General features: G+C 41.9%; 1 protein-coding gene across 2 annotated transcripts in view; it reads right to left on the bottom strand.

Moving 5' to 3' along the window:
* cfap77 (cilia and flagella associated protein 77) overlaps positions 1-26,515 on the bottom strand; it is a 171,308-nt gene extending 144,793 nt beyond the window's left edge. The window contains exons 1-4 of one of the 2 annotated variants that reach the window (XM_039764294.1): positions 26,396-26,515; positions 18,213-18,310; positions 13,481-13,538; positions 11,478-11,605 (exon numbers count right to left, since the gene is read on the bottom strand). In XM_039764294.1, coding sequence (XP_039620228.1) covers positions 11,478-11,540 — 63 coding nt within the window. In that variant the 5' untranslated portion in view covers positions 11,541-11,605; positions 13,481-13,538; positions 18,213-18,310; positions 26,396-26,515. The remainder of the gene's footprint in view (positions 1-11,477; positions 11,606-13,480; positions 13,539-18,212; positions 18,311-26,395) is intronic. The other variant, XM_039764296.1, reaches the window with a different exon arrangement.
* Between the last annotated feature and the right edge of the window lie 1,324 nt (positions 26,516-27,839).

The raw sequence follows: 27,839 nt of genomic DNA, 5'->3' as shown, positions 1-27,839 counted from the left end.
CCCACGGGCCAATTTAGAATCGCCAATCCACCTAACCTGCATGTTCTTGGATTGTGGGAGGAAACCAGGGAGAACATGCAGACACGGGGAGAACATGCACACTCCACGCAGGGAGGACCCGGGAAGCGAACCCAGGTCTCCTTACTGCGAGGCAGCAGCGCTACCACTGCGCCACCCTACGTCAATTCAAGCAATTCTTATTTCTCCACATATGAAAGAAAATTGTGGCCAGTGGTGCATTCCAATAAAGACAAAGCACACAACACGTCTGTTAAGCGTGTATCTGTTCACTTCTTAACGCAGAAGGTAAGCAAAGTTCTACTTTTGGGTGACTAAATTTTTATTGCAATCTTAGCGTTAATTATATTGTTCTATTGAGAACAAAGAAAAAGATGTTTTTCTGATGTACGGTAGGAAACGTCTTTCAAAAAAGCCCACAAAAAATTGGAATTTGGAAAAAACAACTCAATTTACTAAACGTCTTTCCAAGAATACAAAGGTGTGGAGACCCTTGGAATGTGTTGCGAACAAAAGGCGGGCGGTTCTTTATGCAAACTATCATACTTTATGTAAATCTGGGATAGTCGTGTACATAACGCTTCATTATTTTAAGTGATATCAACTTAATTTAACTGCATGGAGGGAAAATGGGAGTGTCACGTTTATTAATTTTGAGTAAGATGAATACAAAATAAATGAGTAACGGCAACAGTCCCCCAGACGGATTGTGCTTCTGTTGAAAGAAAATATTCTCATTGCTTTCTTTAAACACACATTAATCGGGTTAGTGTGATTTCTCATAAATTTAAGTCGATATAACTAGAATGAGTTAACTAAAGCCAGCAAACACAGCTATTGTAAATTAAAGTAACTTAAAGTATAAATTGAACATCCCCAACAGTTCATTTTTTGAGTGCAGGATAAACAAAAACAGAATTAGGCCTACCTTACAGAACCCCACCACTAATGGAGCGCAGTTTACGGGTTTTTTTTTCGTCACCAAAAATAAAAAAAAGATACACTTGCTTATACAAAAAAAATATTAGGTCACCCCGAACAGCATAAAATATAAGACAGCGTTGTGTAGGTCTGGAGAAATTCTAGTTGCCAGTAATAAATGGCCCAGGAGTAAAATGGGACTCCTGACAGAATTGTACAACCATAAACTGTGACTTATTTTTCATCGCAGCACCGTAATGCCAGGTAAGATCATTTATCTTTGTCCTGCGGTGTGAGGACCGAGAGCTCTGGAAGTGGGTATACAAGCAAAGCCGTCGTCGAGCCGTTTTCTCACCGAGCTTCGAAAGAGATAAATGGTTTTCTATAAAAAATGAGAGTCGAAGCTGGGAGAGATACGCGAGTGACAAAATCCTTAAGAAACCCAACACCGCCTTCATCTTTCAGAAGGAAAGAACTTTGGGGTCGCGCGCGCACCGATGCGTAAAGTAAAGTACGGGACACGGGACCAAAGTGAGCAGGTGCACGAGAACGCCGTGAAACGGTCTTTATTCTGAAAAGGTCCGCGATAAAGACAAGATTTATCAGTCGTGTCACCCAGCAGCTCAGCGGCATTGCAAAATACACCTGGGTCAGATTAAAAAAACCAACCGCGCAATGACCTGAACTCCCAGGTGCTTTGGCTTGACATTTCTGGGGAAACAGCTGACTTGCTCTTTTTATTTTTACTGTTAAAGCCTTAAGGAATACGTATCTACAGCAGATGTATTTTAACTACTAAAAATAAAAGTACAATTTCGCAGGTTTATATTAGTTAAATTTTAAACGAAAGTGTAAACTGATAAAATAACCTCCTAAGGTTTCGTGTTTTCAATCGCGCCTGACGTGCAACTAACGGAAAAGGCCGGCGTGGAGCTGCTGATCTTAACTTGCATCACACTGCCACCCAGAGGTCTGTGCTTCACATTGCAGCTAAAGGGCTCGCAAAGAAAACAGCATAGATAGATAGATAGATAGATAGATAGATAGATAGATAGATAGATAGATAGATAGATAGATAGATAGATAGATAGATAGATAGAGCACTATGTTGCAGATGAGAAAAGGCAATATGTTACAGAGATAACTTAGATGAATATGTATGAAAGCTACTGTGTAAACACTCGAGTCCCAATCCAGGTGGTTCCTCGTGTGGTGTGTGTGGCAACACGATATCAGAGCATGGCCCCGACCAGCACCATTATTATTATTATTTATTATTATTATATTTAAACTTACAAAATGAGAATAAATTATAACTGGTTAAAGGGTTTTTTTTTTATAAAAGGACAATATGCATTTTAAGTGAGTTACTCAAGGTTATTTACATACTGTAGATAGGAAAATTCATAACTAAGACATAAAAGGCATTATATGCAAATATGTATTGATATGAAATGCACAATATACTAAAAAATAGATATGTGACTTATCTAAAGATGCTGCAATATAGTATATTAAAGGTGCTGTATATTGGATAGATAGTGAGATATGAAATGAACTATATACTTTATTAATTGCTAGATAGATACATTTAAGAGGTGATATATACAACATTGATATAAAAGATGCTCTACAGTACACTAGCAGGTTTAGACAGGTAAATGTGAGAGGCACTAGATCTCCTTCTTCTTCTTCTTTTGGCTGCTCCCGTTAGGGTTTGCCACAGCAGATCACCTTCTTCCATACCTTTCTGTCCTCATTGTCTTGCTCTGTCACACTCATCACCTGCACGTCCTCTCTCACCACATCCATAAACCTTTACTTAGGCCTTCTTCTTTTCCTGTTACCTGGCAGCTCCATCCTTAACATCCTTCTCTCCTCTGCACATGACCAAACCAACACAATCTCGCTTCTCTGACTTTGTCTCCCAACCGTCCCACCTGAGCCAACCCTCTAATGTCCTCATTTCTAATCCTACTCATCCTCGTCACACCCAGTGCAAATCTTAGCATCTTTAACTCTGCCACCTCCAGCTCTGTCTCCTGTGCCACCGTCTCCAGCCCATATAACGTAGCTGGTCTCACTGCCATCCTGTAGACCTTCCCTTTTCACTCTTGCTGATATCCGTCTGTCACAAATCACTCCTGACACTCTTCTCCACCCATTCCACCCTGCCTGCACTCTCTTTTTCACCTGTGTTCCACAATCCCCATTACTCTGTACTGTTGATCCCAAGTATTTAAACTCATCCACCTTCGCCAACTCTACTCCCTCCATCCTCACCATTCCACTGACCTCCCTCTCATTTACACACATGTATTCTGTCTTGTTCCTACTGATCTTCATTTCTCTCCTCTCTAGAGCAGATCTCCACCTCTCCAGGGTCTCCTCAGCCTGCTCCCTACTCTCGCTATAGATCACAATGTCATCAGCAAACATCACAGTCCACGGGGACTCCTGTCTAATCTCGTCTGTCAACCTGTCCATCACCATTGCAAATAAAAAAGGGCTCAGGGCCGATCCCTGATGTAATCTCAGCTCCATGTTGAATGCAACCGTCACTCCTACCGCAGACCTCACCACAGTCACACTTCCCTCGTACATATCCTGTACAACTCTTACGTACTTCTCTGCCACTCCTGACTTCCTCATACAATACCACAGCTCTTCTCGAGGCACCCTGTCATATGCTTTCTCCAGGTCCACAAAGACGCAATACAACTCCTTCTGGCCTTCTCTAAACTTCTCCATCAACATCCTCAGAGCAAACATTGCATCTGTGGTGCTCTTTCTTGGCATGAAACCATACTGCTGCTCACTAATCATCACCTCACTTCTTAGTCGAGCTTCCACTACTCTTTCCCATAACTTCATGCTGTGGCTCATCAATTTTATCCCCCTGTAGTTACTACAGTCCTGCACATCCCCCTTATTCTTAAATATCGACACCAGTACACTTCTTCTCCGCTCCTCAGGCATCCTCTCACTTTCCAAAATTCCATTAAACAATCTGGTTAAAAACTCCACCACCATATCTCCTAAACACCTCCATGCTTCCACAGGTATGTCATCTGGACCAACGGCCTTTCCATTTTTCATCCTCTTCATAGCTGTCCTTACTTCCTCCTTGCTAATCCGTTGCACTTCCTGATTCACTATTTCCACATCATCCGATCTCTTCGCTCTCTCTCGTTCTCTTCATTCTTAAGCCTCTCAAAGTACTCTTTCCATCTGCCCAACACACTCTCCTCGCTTGTGAGTACGTTTCCATCTTTATCACCCTAACTTGCTGCACATCTTTCCCAGCTCGGTCCCTCTGTCTAGCCCACCGGTCCTTTTCTCCTTCCTTAGTGTCCAACCTCTCATACAACTCATCATATGCCTTTTCTTTAGCCTTCGCCACCTCTCTCTTCACCTTGCGCCTTATCTCCTTGTACTCTTCTCTACTTTCTGCATCTCTCTGACTATCCCACTTCTTCTTTGCCATCTTCTTCCTCTGTCATTCCACCACCAGGTTTCCTTTTCCTCTTTCCTATGTCCAGATGTCACGCCAAGCACCCTTCTTGCTGTCACCATTACTACATCTGCTGTAGTTTCCCAGCTGTCTGGTAACCCTTCACTGCCACCCAGTGCCTGTCTAACCTTCTCCCTAAACTCAACCTTGCAGTCTTCCTTTTTCAACTTCCACCATTTGATCCTTGGCTCTGCCCTCACTCTCTTCCTCTTCTTGATCTCCAACGTCATCCTACAGACCACCATCCTATGCTGCTTAACTACACTTTCCCCTGCCACCACTTTGCAGTCTTCAGTCTCCTTCAGATCAACTCTTCTGCATAGGATGTAATCTACCTGTGTGCATCTTCCTCCACTCTTGTACGTAACCCTGTGTTCCTCCATCTTCTTAAAATATGTATTCGCCACAGCCATGTCCATCCTTTTGGCAAAATCCACTATCCTCTGACCTTCTTCATTCCTCTCCTTGACACCATACCTACCCATCACCTCCTCGTCTCCTCTGTTCCCTTCACCAACATGCCCATTGAAATCTGCTCCAATCACCACTTTCTGTCCCTTGGGTACACTGTTCATCACTTCATCCAACTCACTCCAAAAATCTTCTTACTCATCCATTGCACACCCAACTTGCAGGACATATGCACTAACAACATTCATCATGACACCTCCAATTTCCAGTTTCATAATCATTACTCTGTCTGACACTCTTTTCACCTCCATAACACTCTTGACGTGCTGTTCCTTCAGAATAACCCCTACTCCATTTCTCCTTCCATCCGCACCATGATAGAACAATTTGACTCCCCTTCCATTTAGTCTCTTGCACACACAACATATCAACCTTCCTTCTCTCCATCATATCTGCTAACTCTCTCCCCTTACCAGTCATACTGCCAGCATTCAAAGTCCCTACCCTCAGTTCCACTCTCTTTACTTTCCCCCACTATATGCTATACAGTATATACTAAATTTAAAAGTACTGCATTCTGCCCGAAATCAAGAAAAGTTATAAACGCAACTTGGATGTTTATAATGCCATATCTACAACTACGAGTAGTAATGATAAATAATATAGTTGTAGTTTATACTTAAATCCTATAACGGTTGACATCTTCCAAGAAATGCCACGAATAACGGTAAAAACGTGAAACTACATCAGTTTCTCATACATTTCCAAATTCTTGTGACCCTGTAATCCAGGTCTACGGGTGACTTCTAGTGCCATCAGACGTGTCGGCACCGAGATAAGTGCGGTGCAGGACAACCAAAGGACATGCCCTGTTGTCACAACAGAAAAGGAAAAGTAAAGGAGCGAGGATTTACGTCTTCGGTGTTCTAAAAGGCACCCATAAAAGTGCTCGGCAGTGAAGAGCCAAACGAGTACCAGAGGACACCTAGTGGACATCAAGAGAAAATTCATTCAGGATCGCAATTTGTTGCAGGCTGTAGTTATACGACCCATCTCTATCGGAAAGCTGTTCCTAACTCAAAAGACCAACTTATGAGTCGCGTGGCTGAAGTGGAGACCCTCACAGGAAGAAACGATTAGCAGATCTAGACGTGCGAGGACATCTCATCTCTAAAAGGAAGTCTTACTTAAATATTAAAAGACGTTCATCCATTCGTAAGTTTAAGGCAGGATCGCGGGACCAGTCCTCTTAACGGAAAGGAACAAACTCTCCAAAGACAGGGCACACACACACACCGGGACAAGTTCCTGATATCTATTACTACAATTACCACTCTCAATCATTTTAGTGTCGCAACCTACTTTTTTCAATGTATGTGTCTTCGCGACCACCAAGGAGTACCTCCTGGCAAATCGAGCGCGATTCTCAGAGCGGCGACCCGCCGTGACCAATCATGACGACCCAATTCGTGACTTTCCGCTACTCACTACCAAATATAAACACAGGCAACTCGCGACCACCAGGGACTGAAAACACTTAATTACTACGCACGCAACGTTAAGCGAAATAAAAAGAGTATTTGAAGGACAACACACGCGAAAACAACGAGAAACATGAGTCGCGACCTCCAGATGATGTGCGCCGTAGCGCTAACAACTGCGCCGCCTTTCAAATTACAATCCGTGTTTTTCATTCCATATGGCAAATCCAGTGCCGAGGTTTACTTTTGAAGTGTTAAGCGCAACAATCTGTCAATTCATAAGAAAATATCATCCAATCAATCGCAAAGTTACGCGAGTGTTCGGTTAATTGGCGACTCTAATATAGGTGCGGGAGCGCGCTTCAGCTAGACGAGCGTCCCGTCTGGGACTGGTTCCAGAATTCCAGAATAATCCGTTTGGAATTCCGGCCTTGCCTCTACAATGGAAGAGGTGGAAGATCGCATTGTTGAGATGGATTAAGAGGGTCTGAATATTGGATGGATGAATAGAACTTCATCCATCCATTGTCTAACCCGCTCAATCCGAATTCGGTTACGGGGGTCTGCTGGAGCCAATCCCAGCCAACACAGGGCACAAGGCAGGAACCAATCCTGGGCAGGGTGCCAACCCACCGCAGGACACACACAAGCACACCCACGGGCCAATTTAGAATCGCCAATTCACCTAACCTGCATGTCTTTGGATTGTGGGAGGAAACCAGGGAGAACATGCAGACACGGGGAGAACATGCAAATTCCACGCCGGTCTCCTAACTGCGAGGCAGCAGCGCTACAACTGCGCCACCGTGCCGCCCTGGATAGAACTTTTTTTTTAATTGCTATAAAACGCAAACAACAAGGTGGAGATGCAAGGCGGTGGACGAAGGTGGTAATCCACTCAGGATTGTATGGACACTGACACTCTGATCAAGAATAAGACTATTTTGGATGGATGGAAGTACTGTAGTGAGTCTATCAGAAATGTTTTTTTTTTTGTACATTTAGCAGTCAACACAATCGAGTGAACATCAGCCTGGTGAGCTGTTTTAACAACACGCGTTAGAGGGCAGCTAAAAAAATTGACTATCACAAGTGAAGAGCTCAGAACAAAATGCCAGCTTGAATTTTCTTGGTTACAAAAGCAAAACTAACTTATCTCAGAAAGTGTTACCACATCTTGGCATTTGAGACCCCACCACTGCAGGACCCCGGGGCACGCTGGAGCAAGCCTGCTCAACCCTGGTAACCTTGGCGTGGTAAGGGTGGCATTTTCATGCAACAATAAATACTTAGCTTTGCTTAATGTTAAGAAATAAGAATAGAAAAAAAAATCAGTTTAAGTATGATATTACATACATATACTTTATTTATTTACCACCTTTTAAAACGGTAATGTTTTCAACATAAATATTTTAAATTTTGCTCAATACAGTTTGCACAGCCTCGCCGCACCACAAGCTCCTGAAAACCAAGATGATGCATGCACGTTCCAAATATATAAACTTATGTTTGAATGTTTGTTATTTTGAATTTTTTCATAGTTTTATGTATTTTCTGTTGCTATTATAATTATGTAAATTGACCTCCATTCCATGTGTTTTGTGGATGGAGCCGAAGAAGGCAGGGCCACCCTGACATTACTGCTGCTGGGTTGTACCCCTTCCTTTATCTGAAGGCTGTATTGACTCAAAACAAGACAGTCATTGTCTAGCCCACTTAGTCCTGAACAGGGTCATGGGGGTCTGCTGGAGCCTATCCCAGGTAGCATTGGGTGCTAGGCAGGAATAAACCCTGGACAGGGCACCTGTCCATCACTGGGTGAACACACACACACACACACCAAGCACGTACTAGGGCCAATAGCATCACCAATTCACCAAACCTGCACAGCTTTGGACTGTGAGGGGAAATCCACACATGCAGACACGAGGAGAACATGCAAACTTTGCACAGGGAGGACCCGGGACACAAACACTTGTCTCCTTACTGTGAGGTGGAAGTCCTACTACTGTGCCACCCAGATGAGACAGTAAAAGATTTGAATGAAAAATGATGAGAGAAAACAGGCAGGAGTCAAAACCAGACAAGACAGATGACTGGCCATTAAGTTACAAACACTAAGTAAAATCAAAGTGTTTAAACCAAATAAATGTTACTTTTGTAAATATGAATACTTAAATCAAATAAAGCAATGCATACCAACACAGAACTATGTAACAGAATGTGCCAGTCTTGATGCTGGTGCTCCAAATGTCATACGTCACATACTTCCAGGTAACTCTGGGAAAGATCACCGTGGCAACAGCTGATGCAATTCATAAACAAATGGCCATATGGTGTGACAATATGACATCAGCCGAACTCAACTAATATTGCATAAACCAAGAAATTCATGTGAAAGTCTTATTTTGGGATCAAAAAATCATATTTCATATACAAGATAGAGTAAAAAATGAAAGAAAATGACACATTATAACAGAGGCCAGAATGAGAGATGATGCCGATGGGTCATTGGTTTGTATCCGTGGATTCAGTTTCTGCAGTTTCAGGTCCTGCCTTGTGCTCTGGGCTTGCTGGGATAGGCTCCAGCCTCCCATGGCCCTGCTCAGGGTAAGCAGGTTTAGAAAGCAGTGTGATATTTTCTCAATTTCGTAACTGAAACTGATTACATTACCATCAACATCGTCTCTTTTTGTCCTGTATGGTTCTTTACTAGGATTTTGGAGTCGTAGTGGACTCATCACTCTCAATTGCCAGACAGTGTTCAGAAGCCATTAAGAAGGCTAACAGAATGTGAGGTTATATATTGCACCCTGCTGTCCAGAGTAGAAGTCCAAGGAGGTTCTGCTTAAGCTTTATAATGCACTGGTGAGGCCTCATCTGGAGAACTGGGGGCAGTTTTGGTCTCCAGGCTACAAAAAGGACATAGCAGCACAAGAAAAAGTCCAGAGAAGAGCGACTAGGCTGATTCCAGGACTACAGGGGATGAGTTATGAAGAAAGATCAAAAGAGCTGAGCCTTTCCTTTACAACGAGATCCACAGACACATGGAATAAATGACCAAGTAGTGTGATGGACAGTAGGACTTTAGGGGCTTTCAAAACTCAACTTGATGTTAATTTAGAAGAATGAAGTGAATAAGGACTGGCAAGCTTTGTTGGGCTGAATGGCCTGCTCTTGTCTAGATTGCTCTAATGTTCTGCACAATTCGTTAGGTGGCAGTTTAAATTGATCACTACAGTCCATAAGCACACCACCGGTAATCCATACACTTCTAGGTTCCTGTGTGTGCCTTCTTATTGACTGTCTTATCCATTCCACCAGAAAAACCAAAATGGCTTATCTTACTGGTAACACCATTAACAGGCACATTCATCTCAGCTCAGGCAGAGTGTTTGTCTGTCCCGTCATGATGCTTGTAACAATTTAGATAAATAAAATAAAGTTTGATATTACGTAGTGTGATGGATGGCGGCCGGCACCATTAAGCAGCTGGGAAGCCACCGTTACAGGGGGAGATGGCTTATGAAGAATGCTATCACCCCCGAGCTGCTATTTGGCAGCCCCTCTGGGGTGCAATAGCACCTCAGATTCCCACAGGGCTCTATGGGACTTTGTATTTGTCGGCTCAGCCCTGCTGGGTTTTCGGGGCGGAGTCGGGGGGGCGGAGTTTGGGGGATGGTGTTGATACATGAGCTGCAGAGCCTCATTTTTTTGGGCTACCACCATACCTGGGAGGACTTTAGGATCTCTCGAATGAGCCACCCTACCTGGGAGGACTTCAGGATCTCTCGAATGAGCCACCCTACCTGGGAGGACTTCAGGATCTCTCGAATGAGCCACCCTACCTGGGAGGACTTCAGGATCTCTTGAATGAGCCACCCTACCTGGGAGGACTTCTGGATCTCTCACACGAGCCACCCGGTGTACTCCCAGGTACAGTGTAAAAAGTAGCCACCCTTCTTCATTCCAGGAGCGGGAGGAGTTGGGGGACAGCGCTTGCATGGAGGAGTGCAGAAGGAATGAGAAAGAGAAGTGACGCCAAAGGTGGCGGTGAAGTGAAGCCAAAGGTGGTGGTGTGCCATGTGTACCCTGTGGACTGTGTAGTGCACTGCTGGTGTGGGAAACTTGGGTAACTTTTCCCACGCTAAAATGAACATGTGCCGTGCAACACTTCTGCCTGCATCTGGTGTGTTCAGGGGTTTGGTGAGGCTGGAGCACCCTGGTGGTCACAGTAAGTAGACAACCATGGACTATATTATTCCATTTATGTGGCAAAATCCATCCATCCATCCATTATCCAATCCGCTATATCCTAACTACAGGGTCACAGGGGTCTGCTGGAGCCAATCCCAGCCAACACAGGACACAAGGCAGGAAACAAAACCAGGGCAGGGCGCGCACACACCAAGCACACACTAGGGACAATTTAGAATCGCCAATGCACCTAACCCTGAAGCAAACTTCAGACTAATTATTATTATTATTAATTTTTTTTTTACCACAGTGAACTCTGGCAGGTGGGCCACCTCACTCAGAATCGCACAGACTTGGGAACTCAACTGTCAGCCAGGTGGTCTTGTGTCCACTGCCGATATATTATCTACCTAAGTTCCAGATTCATTTTCAGCGACTCGTTCCTTGCTCATCGATGACATCTTGTTTTATTTAGACACCCAAACATTTGGAGGAAGTTCACTTCTCATTTGTCCATAATCATATTTGCTCTTTGAGCTTGAGGATTTTCATAATAACCAAAAGCAGTCGTGTTTCAGGATTTCTGCGGATTATGGCGCGGCTTTCACGATACCTGGTGCTCAGCCGCGCTCTCTTCATACTTGACCTCACTCGAGCTCGGGGAGAAGCAGCCGTGCTACATTCTCGTCTGTTTTCTCCGCTGTTATTCCCACAGCCCCATTGGAATCCAAAAAATAAATAAATAATGGATAACGCTCAATAACAACAAAAAAAAGGTTAAATCTCCTAAAGAGAGGCGGACGACAGGCATTTTTTTCATGCTTGGAAGAGTAACATTATCCCTAACAGGCAGATGCCAGACATTTGTCCCAGCTTGGTGCTTTGTCAATGTAGTGTGACTAATCTTTGAGAAGTCCCACAGCCCAACTCCTTACCCTCATTAAAAGAGGATTAGACAGCATGGACTCCCTGACCACACCGATTCTCGGAGGCTCCATTCCACCTTCCCAATCTGATCGAGCCAGGAGGAGTCGACAGGGAGGCGTCAATTTCACAGTCGAGCCTGAAAAAGCAAGAGAGAGGGAGAGAGAGAGTGTGAAAGAGAAAAGGCTTTGGTGAGTGAAGATGGCTGCTGGGATGTAATAACACCATGAGCCGTGAGGCAAAACCTCGAGTGAGGGTTCAAAAGAGGGGACTCTGAGTCAGTGGTGTTTTAGGTATGGTTGGGGCCAAACCAACACTTTCCCCTATGCCTGTGCAGACTTCAATTACCTCACTAATAAATGTCTGTCCTTCTTTAACTCAAGACTAACGAGACATGCAAGTTCAGGCAAAAAATCAATGAAGCAGTGAGATGGCGAGGCCTGGTGTGTCTTGCCTGGCATCAGATCAATGAGATGCCGCCCTAATATTGTCATCAACTCACAAAATTCAGCAATATAGATTTAAACGTTAAGTAAAACGAGAGCCTATATTGGACAAATTAATTAAATATAAAAATAAACAAATGTTGTGTAAAATGTGACAATATATAAGTAAAATATAATGAGACATGAGCATAACTAATTAAATATGTCTAAAATATAAAATATGCTATGTGTTGCTATTTATTTATGTATTTATTTATTTATTTGCTTAGCTGTGCTACCTGTCAAGGATGCTTTGAAATCTAAGCAATCATCGTAGACCTCAGACACCATCCATTAGAATGCATTCTGTAATGCATGTTGTAATAAAATGCATTTCATTTTGTATTCCAACAGACGGAGCATCACAAACATTTGTAGTAATAGCATGCATTCCTACAAATGTCTCTGATGTGCCACCTGTTTTGGGTGACAAATGCAATGCATTTATATCCCCGTGTTTTGCCCTTTCATATGGGATTTGTAAAAGCAGTGTTAAAGTTTGTGATGCACCATCTGTTGGAATGACAAATGCAATTCATATGTGTCTGTTATATGCCATTTGATATGTGACTTTATTTTATTTATTTTTTTTTGGGAGGCAGTTTCTTGTCTTCTTAGGGAGTCAAGGCTGGGGGGCTATCAAAAAACAAGGTCTGTTATAGCCCATTGAGGCATTCCCGTGTGATTATGGGCTATACAGGAAAAAAATTGTTGTTCTTGTTGTTGTTGTTGGAATGACAAATGCAATGCATATATCTCTGTTATCTGCCATTTGGTATGGGATTTATAAAAGTGGTGTTCATGTTTGTGATGCACCATCTGTTGGAATGATAAATGCAATTCATATGTATCTGTCATATGCCATTTGATATGGGATTTTTTTTTTTTGGGAGGCAGTTTCTTGTCTTCTTAGGGAGTCAAGGCTGGGGGGCTGTCAAAAAACAAGGTCTGTTATAGCCCATTGAGGCATTCCTGTGTGATTATGGGCTATACAGGAAATAAATTGTTGTTCTTCTTGTTGTTGTTGGAATGACAAATGCAATGCATATGTCTCTGTTACCTGTCATTTGGTATGGGATTTGTAAAAGCAATGATAACAATTCTGATGCACCATCTGTTGGAATGATAAATACAATGCATATATCTCTCTGATCTGCCTTTTGATATGGGATTTGTAAAAGTAGTGTTAATGTTTGCAATGCACCATCTGTTGGAATGACATGCAATGCACTTCATAGCTCCAAATATTTGTTATGCATCATTTGTTGCACAGACACAGACATAGCAACTGGACAGAGACAAAGACACTTATTTTATTTAGTTGGATTTGTTCTTGTATTTGTTTTAGTGCAAACCAGCACCCTGCACTGGGGGGCATCCTAATAACATTCCACAATTCAGTTTCTAAAACTTTTAAATTGTAATGGCTGAAAAGAGAAGGAAACACACATCAGCTGCACTACACAAATGGATCAGGCATCTGACTGACCAGCTGAGATAAAAAAAAATGTTTAAAAAGGAATACATACTTGAGGAAGAAATGGAAGTGCAGATCAACAAAACACAAGGCTAAATAATCAGCTGAATCTGCAAGAAAAAATATAAATGAATCACTAAAATCAAACACTTGAGTTGTGCAAAAATATTAAAATGAAAGTAAGGTTCAGTCAAGAGAAGGCACAGCAATCAGAATGACTCCTAGAAAATAACATTGGGACATTTGTGATGGGAACAGGCCATTCGGCCCAACCAGCTTGTGCATTCTACTCACTAAGACTGTCCAAAATAACACTAAGATTTGAACGTCCTTACAGTCCTGGGGCCTCATGTATAAACGGTGTGTACGCACAGAAATGTTGCGTAAGCCTGTTTCCACGTTCAAATCGCGATGTATAAAACCTAAACTTGCCGTAAAGCCACGCACATTTCCACGGTACCTCATACCCTGGCGTATGCAAGTTCTGCTCTCAGTTTTGCAGACTGGCAGCACCCAGCGTCAAAGCAGTGCCACTGTTCATGTGTGGTTTCCCTTTCTTTTTTAGATCCACAACCCTGACGCGGCTTAATAAATACACTGAAATTAACCACTGTCACACACGTGCGAGTAGGAGGCAGCTAAAGGGCTCGAGTAATTGTAATAAAACATCCGACCAGGGGGCGGCGGAGTGCGCTGACTGTCTTTCTCAGTTCCCTACATACCTTTCCGGGGAAATCCTGCAAGGTTCCGGCCCTTCTGATGACATCACTTCCGAAGCCGGCCTCTCTGATGACGTCACTTCTGGTTTCCGGCCCCTTTGATGACATCAGTTCCTCTCAAGACCTTTAAAGTCTCCATCTTAGGCTACTATAGCCAGTTCTGTTTTGGACTCTGTGATATATGCACATCGTTTGTTTGAAAAGAAAACCCTTTTGCAGCTAGGAGTAACAATATATGGGTGGCTGCCCCAAACCTTTATAATGTCTTGGACTCGTTTTTATGACACCACATATTGTTTTATTAGTTTAAAGCATCTGATTGTAATTAACCTGTAACAATAGAATGGTCCACAGAATGGTCAAACTATTCCAAATACCATAACTGCTTTAGCGTTGTTACTTTCACTGCACCTTCTTCTTTTTCTTCTTTCAGCTGCTCCTGTTAGGGGTTGCCACAGCAGATCATCTTTTTCCATATTAATCTCACTGCCCCACTCTGAGTATTTATATCACTGTATCTGAGTGTGAATCACAGCTGTACAGCAGCTGATCGGAAACAGAATAATCAGGATACAGCATCAAGCACATGCCGCCTCAGTCATGCGGTCTATTGATCTGCTCTCATACGGCAAACGCTTCAGAGTCTTTCCTGTACGGACCTCGTGGTTCAGAAACAGTTTCATCCCAAGAACTCTAAACGCACTCAATCAGTCCATCGAGTGCTCCTTGTAGAACTGTCTGTACTTATAAGTACGATCACCTCACTGTAAACTTGCGATAGTTAGAATATTACACAACCTGAGCCACTTTATAAAGTGCGTATTTACATATGATGACGATATCATTTTTAAGATGAAATGCAGCAAAATATGTTTATTATATTACACAGAAAAAACTTTAACTTCAATTAAACAATCTATATTGTTAATAATTAAACATGTGAGGACACGATGTAGCAGCGCTAGCAAGGATCTGGTGCTCCGTTCACAGATTGTTCCTGCCTCGCGCTGTATGCTTGCTGGGACTGGCGTGACTCTGGAAGGATAGAATAATTTAACATGTACTATGAAGATATTTCAATGTTCCTTAAAAATTTTGAAGAATCAGCGTTCTAAGCTTACAGATGGCTTAACATCTATTACAGAGCTGATTGTGTGGCGACTGGGTATTTGGAAAAAGAAAGGTAAGGACAGGAATTGGAGGTTAGTACGTTTTGAAAGAGACAGTACTGCTACAAGAAAGTTTTTCATCGAAGGTCGTGCACAGTCACTGCGCCACCGTGTTCCCATATTTAATAACGTTCTTTAACTCCTATCATCATAAAACTGATATCACGTATACATCTCATTAGTTATTCAGAGAGCTGCACTATCACGAATGTAATGGATTCTGTGTCCTGTCGGAGGAAGACAAAGCACGGAAGCACGTAGTGATTCACACACATAGAGCACATAGAAGATCACATACAAAACAAAGCATTTAACGTGCTACTTTAGTTAGGATGGGATTTGCAAAACTAGTAAATTAAACAATTTTAAGATGAAGTTTATGATGTTCTACTTTAATGACAAAATAAAATACGTGATTAAAGTGGAAATTTCGAGATTAAAGTTGACATTTCATGCTTTTTTCCCCACTGTGTGCCTATTATTTTTTCTCTGTACCCTAATAAGCTTTCATATGACACTCAGACGGTGGGCTACAACTCGGCTTTTCACGGCGAATTTCATATCTGACAAGTTCTTTTTAATTTCGGGCACTGTGTGACTTTGTGACTTTTTCTCCGACACTCTGTCACTCGATCAACTTCCTTTTCTTGTTTATACCACTGTTTAAACCAATAAATAGTAAGTTTTTCTTTGCCTCCACTGGGTATTCGCTGAAATTTTTTTTTTCCCCCGTGCTTTTGCCATTGCCTTTTCACAGAACGCTGAGCTTAAGGGCTATTTATATTGATTTGAATATTCAAAGAGGCGTAATTCTGGGAGGAGACGGGGCGGGACAGCAGGTGCGTGCACATGCGTTACTTTTCAAGCTGACCGTGATTTATTTAGCGGAAGAATGTGGAAGTGGGCAAACGCATCTGGATTTTTTTTGTGCTTACGCCATGTTAGAGTATGAATTCAACACACGGCGATATGCATGAGGCCCCTGCTCTTCACCACACTTCATGTGTCTGTGGGTCTTTGCATGATGAAAAACTTTCCAAAATTTGTGCAAAATCGGAAATTAGCAAGTTTCAAACCGTGTCCCCATGTTCATGTTGTAGAATTTATTTGAAAGTAACAGTTGGGATCCACTGGACTAATTCCCTTCATAATTTTAAGCACTTCAATCATCCATCCATCCATCATCCAACCCGCTATATCCTAACTACAGGGTCACGGGGGTCTGCTGGAGTCAATTCCAGAGAGCAAGGCAGGAAACAAACCCCGGGCAGGGCACCAGCCCACCACAGGGCACACACACACACACACGCACGCACGCACCAGGGACAATTTAGAATCGCCAATGCACCTAACCTGTATGTCTTTGAACTGTGAGAGGAAACTGGAGTACCCGGAGGAAACCCACACAGACACGGGGAGAACATGCAAACTTCATGCAGGGAGGACCCAGGAAGCGAACCTGGGTCTCCTAACTGTGAGGCAGCAGCACTACCCACTGCGCCACCGTGCCACCCACACTTCAATCATGTCCCCTCTTACTTTCAAGTTGACTAAACTAAGAAAGTTCACTTCCTTCTGTCTCACCTCATAGCTCACACCTCTCAGTCCTGAAACCAGGCCAGTCTCTCCTCTGGTCTTACTCTAGTGCCGCTATGTCTTCTTTGTAATATATTTCCAACATGTTAACCTTCCCAGTTTGAGCCCATGTTGACTGTTCCTAACACTCCTGTTCCAGACAGGTGCTGCTCAGCCTTTTTAATAATAACTTCCAATAATTTACCTGTAATGCACATTAAGCCTACTGGCCTGGGGCACCAGGGACTTGGTTTCGGTTCCCCCCGGCTGGAGTATGGATGTTCCCTCCCGGTTCTTGCAGGTATTTCTCAATTTTACTTTCACATCTTAAATTGTTCTGGTGATGGGGCAGACTTGTGTGTTTCTTACCATGGTCTGCTTTACCCATTAAGGACTGTTATCTGATACTGCCAAGATAAACTTCAGTTCCCAGCATACTTGAACTTCAAAAAACTGTATGGACTCCACAAAATGGATGGATACCGGGATGTCCACCTGAGAGATAGGACACTACCAGGATGAAGAAAGGGCCATGTTAGGTCCCTCATCAAGTCTTCAGGAAAAATAGATAGATAGATAGATAGATAGATAGATAGATAGATAGATAGATAGATAGATAGATAGATAGATAGATAGATAGATAGATAGATAGATAGATAGATAGATAGATAGATAGATAGATAGATAGATAGATAGATAGATAGATAGATAGATAGATAGATACTTTATTAATCCCAAGGGGAAATTCGCATAATCCAGCAGCAGTATACTGATAAAAAAAGAAAAGAAAAACTAAAGAAAGATAGAGAAAAAGAGAACACCACACTGGGAGCAATCAAGTTCGTGAACATCCTAGGGTGGGGAATGCAGGGGACAAAAGTGGCTGCCCCAGAAGGCGAGTATAATTATGACAATAAGAAAGCTGCAGCCATAGTTGGAAGCGTGCTATGCATGGCAGGATGTTAGGTGTTTAGGTGCCCTCTGACCAGCTGCAGAGAAAGTGAGGTAACTTCTCCTGGCCATTAGAGGGCCCACAGTCCCAGAACAGAACATATGGGACTACTTTATTTGAGACAGAAGAAGCTGCTTGGGGGGTTTCTACTCTGAAGGCCTGGCTACAGAAGGGAAACAGAAAGAGGAAGGGGTGAAGGCTGCCCACTAAAAAGGACAAAGCCAAACTTAGGACAAAGAGTTTCCATGCTTGCCCATTCCACTTCCCAACATTCTGTGCTCAAAACCTGCATTTTTACATTTTTTTTGTTATTTTTACTGTTGCAACAGTTAAACACTCCTAAAAATGAAATAAAATCAATCTCCATACCTTTCTCCTGACAGAACTGGAAAGGAATGACAGCAGCTTGGCAGTTTTCTACGGTTCTGAGGGCCGTTCCAATGTGCTGACTCGAGGGTCAATCAGCTCTGTAACATACAAGACAGGAGAACCCATTGCTTATTTGAACACATGAACCATACCAAGGCAGGATAACAACCTTTACTTAACATCACAGTCATGTACTCCACCTAAAATACTTAACTTAAAATTTGACTTTGCTTCTTTATATATTATACTCTCCCATTTCTCTGAGGTGGTACAGACCAGACTCTCAAAACAGGATTCTTGGCCACTAAACACTGCTGTTGTTATTAGTGCAGGGCGCTTTTAAACAGCCAATCAGTGTCTTGGTATTTAGGTGGCAAAGGAACAAATGGGAGATCTAGAATGTGACTTCAACCTCCTTACCAGGGTCATTAGCAGATCCAGCTCAGCACCAGTCACACAAGGAGCTCCTCAGGGCTGTGTCCTCTGCCCTCTTCTCTTCTCTTCTGTATTTATATGCTTCCCCTTGGCCATATTATTCGTAGCTATGGACTGGGTTATCATTTTTATGCAGATGATACTCAACTCTACTTTAATGTTAAAAGTGGAACTTCATCAGAGCTTTCTCAGCTCACAACTTGCCTTAGTGAAATTAATACCTGGATGGAGCAGAACTCTTTAAAATTAAATTGCAACAAAACTAAACTCCTAAAAATTGGGACTAAAGTGCAACTTAATCAAATGAGCTCCTTCGCAGTCCATCTTGCCGGTGATCTCATCAGACCTGCCTCTACTGTAAAATATCTTGGTGTCATTTTTGATTCTTTCCTTTCTTATTCCGTCCACATAAATCACATTAAGAAACTTTCTTACTTTCACCCCCGTAACATATCCAGTGTTCGCTCCTTCCTCTCCTTTTCTAATGCTGAGAAACTTGTCCCTGCTTTTATCACATCCCACATCGATTATTGTAATTCCCTACTGCCAGGTTCCTCTTCTAATCTTGTATCACATCTCCAGCTTATTCAAAACTTGGCTGCAAGAGTCCTCACTCGAACCAGCAGCAGTGAGCACATCACACCCATCCTGCTCCATCTTCACTGGCTCCCTGTGTCTTACAGAATCGAATATAAAATCCTACAAATAACCTATAAAACCTTAAATAAACTCGCGCCAAACAACATCAGTGACCTTCTCCATCACTATGTGCCTGCTCGCTCACTAAGGTCCTCTGATTCTGGTAATCTTGTTGTGCCCCACACTAATCTACACTCCATGGGTGACAGCAGGACCTTCAGCTGTATAGCGAGCGCCCAGACTCTGGAATGACCTACCGAAATTAATCAGGCCAGCTGACTCCATGAATTCTTTTAAAAAACAACTCAAAACTCATCTGTTCAGGAAGGCTTTTAGCTCTACTTGACGTTATTACCCTTCTCTCAGTTTACCTCCATGTCAAGATGCTCATGTAACCTGTACATGTGTGTGCGCGCTAGACCATCAATTATGTTGTCTGTTAGGCTTTCTCTGAATTTACTATCGTACTCTTCTTTATTTATTTTATTTGGTTTAGTACAATGCTATATACTGTATACCCTGCCGTTCTTCCTAAACTCTAAGTGCCTTGAGCATCGGAAAAGGCGCTAAATAAATAAAATGTATTATTATTACTAGGGAGCTTTGCCCCCCTGCTCGATTCGCTTGCCAACCCCCATTTTTGTTTTTCCGGATACACTATTTTAAGATTTTTTTTTTTCTTTGAATTGTTGCTATTTCATTCGTTTCACTTTTATTTGAAAACTTCTGTAAAAACAATATTTTGAATCTTACGAGTCCCAATGTGCTGAATCTTTTAAATGAGGTCCGTGAGACGTGTTTAATGACTTTGTACCGTAATTCAGGATCGGTTTCTCTGTTTGAAATTTCAGCACAGACAAAACGATCTTCATCATCAGCAGTTAATAATTTTTTTTGCAAAGTAACCAATAAATGCATGTGAGGTAAACCCTGTTTTTAAAATTCTCTGACTTAAACTTTAAAGCCTTACAACATTTACATACTTCTGACATATCACCTGTGTCCATATATTCGATCTCTATCCGCCTTTTCGTTATTTCTCCGAGTAATAATTTCTCTTTTTTTGCGCTAATGCAATCTTTACTTTCTTTTTTTTTGACCCTGTCGTTTTTTTTCTGCTTTCATATTCTGTATCTTGCTCTGTATGTGTTTCGCGCCTACGGTGGTTTTGAGTCTTTTGAATTCCAGTTTTCATTTTCTCTAAACTGCTCTGCATGTGTTTGGCCCCATTGTTTTTTAACCTCTTTATGACGTTTTACTTTGTTTTCTACTCTTTGTCTTTTATTTCTGACCTCACTTTATCCTGCTTTTTTTTCAATGACACCTGGTCCGTGGTGATTATTTTCCCTTTCTTGAGTAATAATTTCCGTTTGTTTGCGCTCCTGCAATCTTTACTTTCTTTTTTTTTTTATACTTTCTCATTTTCCTACTTTCATATTCTTTAATTTTCTCCACATGTGTATCGCACCGTTTTTTTTTTTTGAGCCTTTCATAATCTTTAACCTGCTCTGCATGTGTATAGCGCCAACGTCCGGATTGGACCTGCTTTTTTTTCAATTCCACTTGTTCCAGGCTGATAATTACTTTCCTTATTTTCTGAATTTGCACCTAGATTATTCTCTTTCTTTTTTGTCTCTCCAACGCTTTTGAGTCTCTTTTCTCCGTGCTTTCTTCTTCACTTAGTCGTCTACGTTTCATTTATAATGTATTGTCCTTATACGCTTTATATGCGCTGAGAGGCAGACTTCTCTTCAGTGATGATGTGACTGCTGATGGCACAATGAAGTCTGAGGTGTGTAGAAACATCTGATCTGCTCAAGTTCCAGTAGATGCCTCCATACTCATTGGCCAGCCTACAACAAGATAATGAGCCACACCTACTGCTGAGGTAACACAGGAGTTTCTCAAAGACAAAAAAAATGGAAAATTCTTGAATGGCCAAGAGAGACACCAGATTTAAATCCAATTGAGCAGGGCTTCCATATCCTGAAGAGAAAAAACGTGAGGGGATAATCCCCCCAAAACAAGTAGGAGCTGAAGATGGCTGCATGGGAGGCTTGGCAGAGCATCACCAGAGAAGATCCTCAGCACCTGATGATGTCTGTGAATCGCTGACTTCAAGCAGCCATTGCATGTGAGGGACATGTGACAAAGGACTAAATATGACGGCTGTGTGCCAAAGATGTTATAGTGCAGAGAAAGGGGGGTCCATGTAGTAAAAGTGTTGTGTGGCTGAAATGTATGTAAATCGCCTTAAATGAAAGTTACTGCAATGTGCACTTTAATGATGTCTGGATTGTTTGATTTGTGCTTTTAAACTGTGGAGCAGAAGGGCAAAATCAGGGAAAAATGGGTCTTTCTATCAAACGCCCATCAAAATTTCCTCTCAAAAAGGGAAAGTTTTCACATTTCATTGTTCTGCAATATTGAATGCCAGTGGATTTTAATTTGGCTTTTTGGTCATTGATCCAAAGATAAAAGACTCTTTAATGTTGAAGTGAAAAACCTGTCTCTGTAATGTGTTCTAAATTCATTAGAAATAATGGGCTAAGGGTTTCTTCCGGGTGCTCCGGTTTCCTCCCACAGTCCAAAGACATGCAGGTTAGGTGCATTGGCAATCCTAAATTGTCCCTAGTGTGTGCTTGGTGTGTGAGTGTGCGCCCTGCCCAGTGTTTGTTTCCTGCCTTGTGCCCTGTGTTGGCTGGGATTGGCTCCAGCAGACCCCTAGGACTCTGTGTTAGGATATAGTAGGTTGGATAATGGATGGATGGATGGATAATAGGCTAAGGGCTCAAATCAAGGAAATTCATTTTGCCCATGTTGCCAAGATTTTGTACACAACAGCTTTAAACAGGGGAAAAAATGTTAGGGAGAAAAAAAGCAAGTTCAAGTTCTGTAATTATTACATTACTAACTGTCCCCCGTGGCTTCGCCTGCGTAGTAGTGAAACAGGACAAACTTTAAAAATCAAGCTAAGCAGAGGCAAGGTCTGCTCCAACATGTCACGAGAGGTACAGCGACTCGAATGGAAGCTGGCACGTGAGTAAGAAGGGCCCCGTCCAGCTCCCCACTCCTGACGTCACGCTTCCCACTCCCCTCGGCCAGCAGCTTCTCTCTCAGATTCACGCAAATAAATCGCTCCTGCAAGCAAACTATGATACTTAGCGCAACGAGAGAAGTCGCAAAATCAACCAGAATGTTCAAGCAAATTATAGAAAAAGCCATTGTGAGGATATATTTTTTTATATAGAGTGATTATTATGTGTCAAGCTCAATTATTTTGGTTCAGGACCGCAGTGGCTGGACCCTCTCTTAGCAGCAAGGACAGCAAAGAAGAACCTGGCCCAAGTCTATATGCCATTCCATCACCAGGGCACCCACACACACAGGTCTACTTTAGTGTGGCCAATTGCCCTAACATGAATGTGTTTAGGAGGCAAGAGAAAAAAAACAGACTCCCAAGTGAAGAAGAACACCAACATGGACATAGGAAGAGCATACGTGTTTCTTATGGACAGGAACGTTAACTGGGCTGGGCTCTGCCAAGACCCTGAAGCTGTGATATCTAGCCTCCAAAGGGGCAATGAAGCCCAGCTTTGGTGCCAGTCCCAAGCCTGGATACATAGAGAGGGTAAGTGTCAAGAAGGGCATTCAGTTATTAAATGTTATCCAAAGCCATTAATGACCAAGCTGCACAGACAAGGTTGGCCAAACACATCGAGCCCACATAGAAACCAGAAAAGATGAAGATAAACGTGAAGACGGTGAAGCTGTGAGTCACCATTTCATCTCATTAGAATCCTTCCAGCTACTGTTGTGGTAACGCTGACGAGGACTGAAGCCGTAACCCTGAAGCCTTCAACACGAGGCCACACTGGCATATCAATACTCTGTTTACATAATCACTGTGATACTTCCACTGGGACTTTGATGTCTTTTTCATTCAATATGGTAGCTTGGTAACTTCAGATCTCTTAATGGAGGGATTATATTGTAGCTTATTGTTTATTCTGTCATATCAAGCCAAGTCAGAGTGCTCTATAAGTCCTCCTGTATTCAGTTTAGGTGCCTCCAGAGTGCCTGATTGTGTGTTACCTGCAGATTTAATTCTTTTGACCCATCTGTTAATTCTTTCATTACAGGATCACACATTATCAAAACCCATCCTGCTTACAAGGCAAGCACCTGCCCATTCATAAGAGGGTACACTTTCATTCATACCAACATAAGACCAATTTCAAGGCCCCTCTCTCTTCAGATAGTTAAAAACATCTTCTGTATTTTGCCCCCAAATTGCAAAATTAGCTTTTTGTTCCCATCTGAGTAGGCCACTGAAAATCAGGCTTCCCTTACGGCCCAAAAAGCACTCTGGGATTGCCTCATCTTTTCACCTGTCTCCATTCTCTGCATCTGACCCAATGGACCATCACTAACTGTCCTTTTGTCATGGCATTGTCCTTTCATCTAGCCTTAAACTAGTTCTAGTAATGCACGTTTAGAATGTGCCCTCTGATAACTGTTCATTTTATACATTATTGACAAACACTTAAACGAATTGTTCATCTAGATTTTTACTATAAGTTGACTTGGTTGAAAGTATCAGCTAAGCCAGTGGTTCTCAAACTGTGGGGCGGGCCCCCCTAGGGGTCACGAAGTAACAAAAAGGGGGGCGCGAAGATGTAAAAAAAAGAAAACAAGAATCGAAAATATGAAAAATACATCTATTGAAACCAAAACAAATTAACTTAAACTGTATTCTGATACTAGAAAAATAAATATAGAGTTAGATAAATATCGATAAAAGTTAAGTACTGGTAGGTATAATAAAATAGGCATCTATGATATATCATTAATTAAAAAAGAACAAATTGTTATTAGTGGGCTCCTTTCAAAAAAACGTTAGGAGGGCACGATTAAAACTTATGAAAACTCGGGTTGCAAATATGTAAAGGTTGAGAAATGCTGAACGAAGCAAAGGGTAACCTGCTAAAGCCAAATTATGGCTGTGGGGTAAATCAAAAAGAACAATATTGTAACAGTGCAGATAGACTGTTAATGTCTAGTTATGAAAAATTGTTAATTGATTATTTCATTCTAAGAGGGGAACATACCTTAAGAGCCCATTTCAGCATGTGCGGAAAAAAATAACATGTTTATGACATGTGTGTGTCTTGTTTTGCTCACTGAGGTTGTCCTATATATAAACTTATACAAGTGTGTCTGTCTGTCTGGCCCGGAAGTGCAAAGCTACAGCATGAAGCTCAAAGAGCCGGCAAGGCGGCCCCAAGTTTACGAGTCGGAAGAAGAAAGAAGTACCAGGCTACAGCAAGAAGCTGAAAGTGAAACTGCCGTGGAAAGGCAAACGAGCGAAACCGCCAACTCTGCATTTTAATTTTTTTCAATTAGTTTCTAGGAGCATGGGATTTTTACAGCATGGACTTACACAGCTAGTTATTATATAATAACTAGGGGGCTTCCCCCGCCTGCGGTACGCGTCAGCCACTTAACATCTCTGGGGGGCTGAACGCACCTCAAGGAGACACGGTCGCTCCTCCGAAACCCCCTCGTGAACGGTGATACAATGGGAAACAAATAGTTTTCTTTTTACCTCCAATTCTCATCTTGTCCCAAGGTTTTTTTTATATAAGAGATTTTTGGATATTCTTAATGAACCCCAACTCAGCAACACTGAATAGGTGGTAGTAGGGAGATCATGAGAAAACCACTTTCACAACCAGGCATAGTTTATATATGTTTGGTTTCGTGCCTGTGGTTCTCACCAGTGCTCCTGGACCCATTCAACAAGTAATGAAATTAATCTTGACAGGGTTCCACGTTTAGATGATCTACCTCAATGATATTTTAAACTTTAGCAAGTCCTTTCAAGATCACTTCATTCATCTGGATGACTTGTTTACAAGAATAGGCTCACCTGGACTAAAACTAAATGCTAAAAAATGTCACCAGGGACTATGTTGCATTTTTAGGGCTTGTCGTATCCCAGGACAGACTTTGTCTTGACCCCCGTAATATGCAACAGATCACGAACAAGGCTTATTGGTTTTTGATTGTAGACACTGAAGGCAGTAGACTTGGTGATGTGAGGCTTGCGTGCAACTGCTCAGCCATGGAAACCCCATTCCATGAAGCTCCCGCCACACAATTAATGCCAGTGGTAGTTTGGAACTCTTCAGCTATGGAATCAGCAGAGCGTTGGCAATTTTTACGCACCATGCACCTTAGCAGTTGTTGACACAGCTCTGTGACTTTATGTGCTCTTCCGCTTCATGGCTGAGTTGCTATTGTTCCTAAACACTTACACTTTCCAATAATACTACTTACAGCTGACCTTGGAATATCCAGCAGTGATGAAATTTCACGAACTGTCTTATTGCAAAGGTGGCATCCTATCACAGTACCACGCTTGGAGTCACCAGGCTCTTCAGAATGACTCGTTTAATTTCACAAATGTTTGTAAATGGAAACTGTATGGCTAGGTGCTCGGTTTTATAGATCTGTAGATTTCAATAATTAAGAGGTGTGTCCCAATGCTTTTGTGTTTAAACAACAGTTTTCGAGATTCATTATGTCTTAACAACTTTGCTTGAAAACCGGCTTCCTTTGCTTCTCTGCCTTTGCGACATGGCCTGGGGTTAAGTGTTGCAGAGGTGTGTACCACTGAGTTCTACAGATGCTATCCGCATTTTGTGACTTTTTTTTAAGGAAAGCCATCACAGGCATAACCTTTTAGTGCTGTAAGTTTTTGGACTGTGAGATTTCCTTTCTTGTTTATTTTCGGTATTATGATTATGCCCCTTATACAGTAATTGTGTTTCTGCTGGAACCATTAACAGGCGCTATACACGAATTGGTAGACTGATGAAAAACAACTACAATTAATTTTGATCCCCAAATTCTTTATATGATAGAAAAAACTTGAATCTACTATAAGTGAGAAAACGTTAGATGAACAAACATTTCTATAAAGTATCATTCGATGCAAGTGACGTACATTATTACACGATTACTAACACTTCCGATAGCTCGAAACAAATATAGAGAGAGGCGGATACTTAACGAACTGACCGTTAAAATAAAATAATACTTACAATTGTGTAATTTTGGACTTGGGGCCATCCGTGAAAACCGCACTCACTTCGATCGCAGATTTCGATGACTGATATTAAACACACACCGGGTCTTCGGCAGAGTGAGATTCAGCTCTGTATCACGATTCTGTGGCGACCGCGGACGAATCCATTACACGTATAAAGGAGGGGTCAAATCGATAAATAATAGCAAAAAAGGAATATATTTTGAAGATCTTATTTAAACGATGATACATTTTTAAAGGGTGTAATTTCTAAGTCGACTTCCGTGCGCTGTCCCTTTACGTTGTTTTTTTTTTCTGTTTTTTCTTTCCCAGGTTGCTGATTGGAACATTCCGTTTCCATGGTGATCAGGGACGCTAAAACTATTTGCTCCCGCTTTTCTTTGCTTTTTCCTCTTTTTTTTAAACAGTCTGGGCGGATTGACTACAGTTCGATTTGTTTAATTAAAATGCGTACTGCTGAGGACGTGGATAATTACTTAAAGTTACACGTATTTTTTTTATAAATGTTCACGCAAAACACAACTGCACGCGCATGCCCACTTTCACAGCCGGAGAGTATTGAGCTAGAAAATTAAGTTTAACATAGTCAATCCGGATTGGTAATCGTGTCGGTGGTGGGGATTGAACGGCGTACCATAGTTTATTTTATATAATGCCGTTCCATTGTCAAGATGTCTGATGTAAAAATATAAACAACAAAAAATGCTCGTCTTTAGCCTGTTTCTGTACTTTTACAATGTTAGTCTTAATTGGCCCACTGTGTATGCATGAATACAGTCTGCCACGGACTGGCACTTTTCTTGTGCCCTTAGCTGCCAAGCAGGGCCATTTCTTCCAATATGCATACCACACACTGCACGTTTTGCCCGTGAACGAAGGAGCGATGGCACAGGGACGGTCACTCCATTAGGCGACATAGGCGGTCGTGCAGGGCGCAGTCATCTGAGTTGCGCCATTTTTGAAAGTTAAGAGGCGCACGCTCTGGGATCAAACCCCAGCCCCCAAAACGTGCCACGGACACCAAGGAGCGCGTGTTCCGTTATCCTGTAAAATTGTATGGTCATTTCCTCACAGACACACTTTACACATAAAATGAAAGAGGTATCATGTAAAGCCATTCATGAATGTAACTCAGGCAATAGATTCATATCTAAAAATAAAATAAAATAAATATCTAAATTTATCCTAGATATTTAAAATGTATGCAGCTTTCGTTTTGAAATTTTTGTAACTTTGTATATTCCAAAAATGGTTGGCTTTCTTTAATGAAGATGTTTCACAAAATAATGAATAGTACAATAACTGTACAGAATGCCAATATCCTGTTCAACTGCAAAGGATGTAATTACATAATAAATCCCTTCCTATTACTTGCAAATTTCATTATCCACAGCATTTAGCAACAGAATTGCAAATTATAGTTAGCTAGTGAAACATGG

The sequence above is a fragment of the Polypterus senegalus genome, chromosome 9 (assembly GCF_016835505.1).
Source record: "Polypterus senegalus isolate Bchr_013 chromosome 9, ASM1683550v1, whole genome shotgun sequence".
Lineage (NCBI taxonomy): Eukaryota > Metazoa > Chordata > Cladistia > Polypteriformes > Polypteridae > Polypterus > Polypterus senegalus.
Note: the sequence above shows the minus strand (reverse complement) of the source record. Positions and strands in the feature narration are given on the sequence as shown.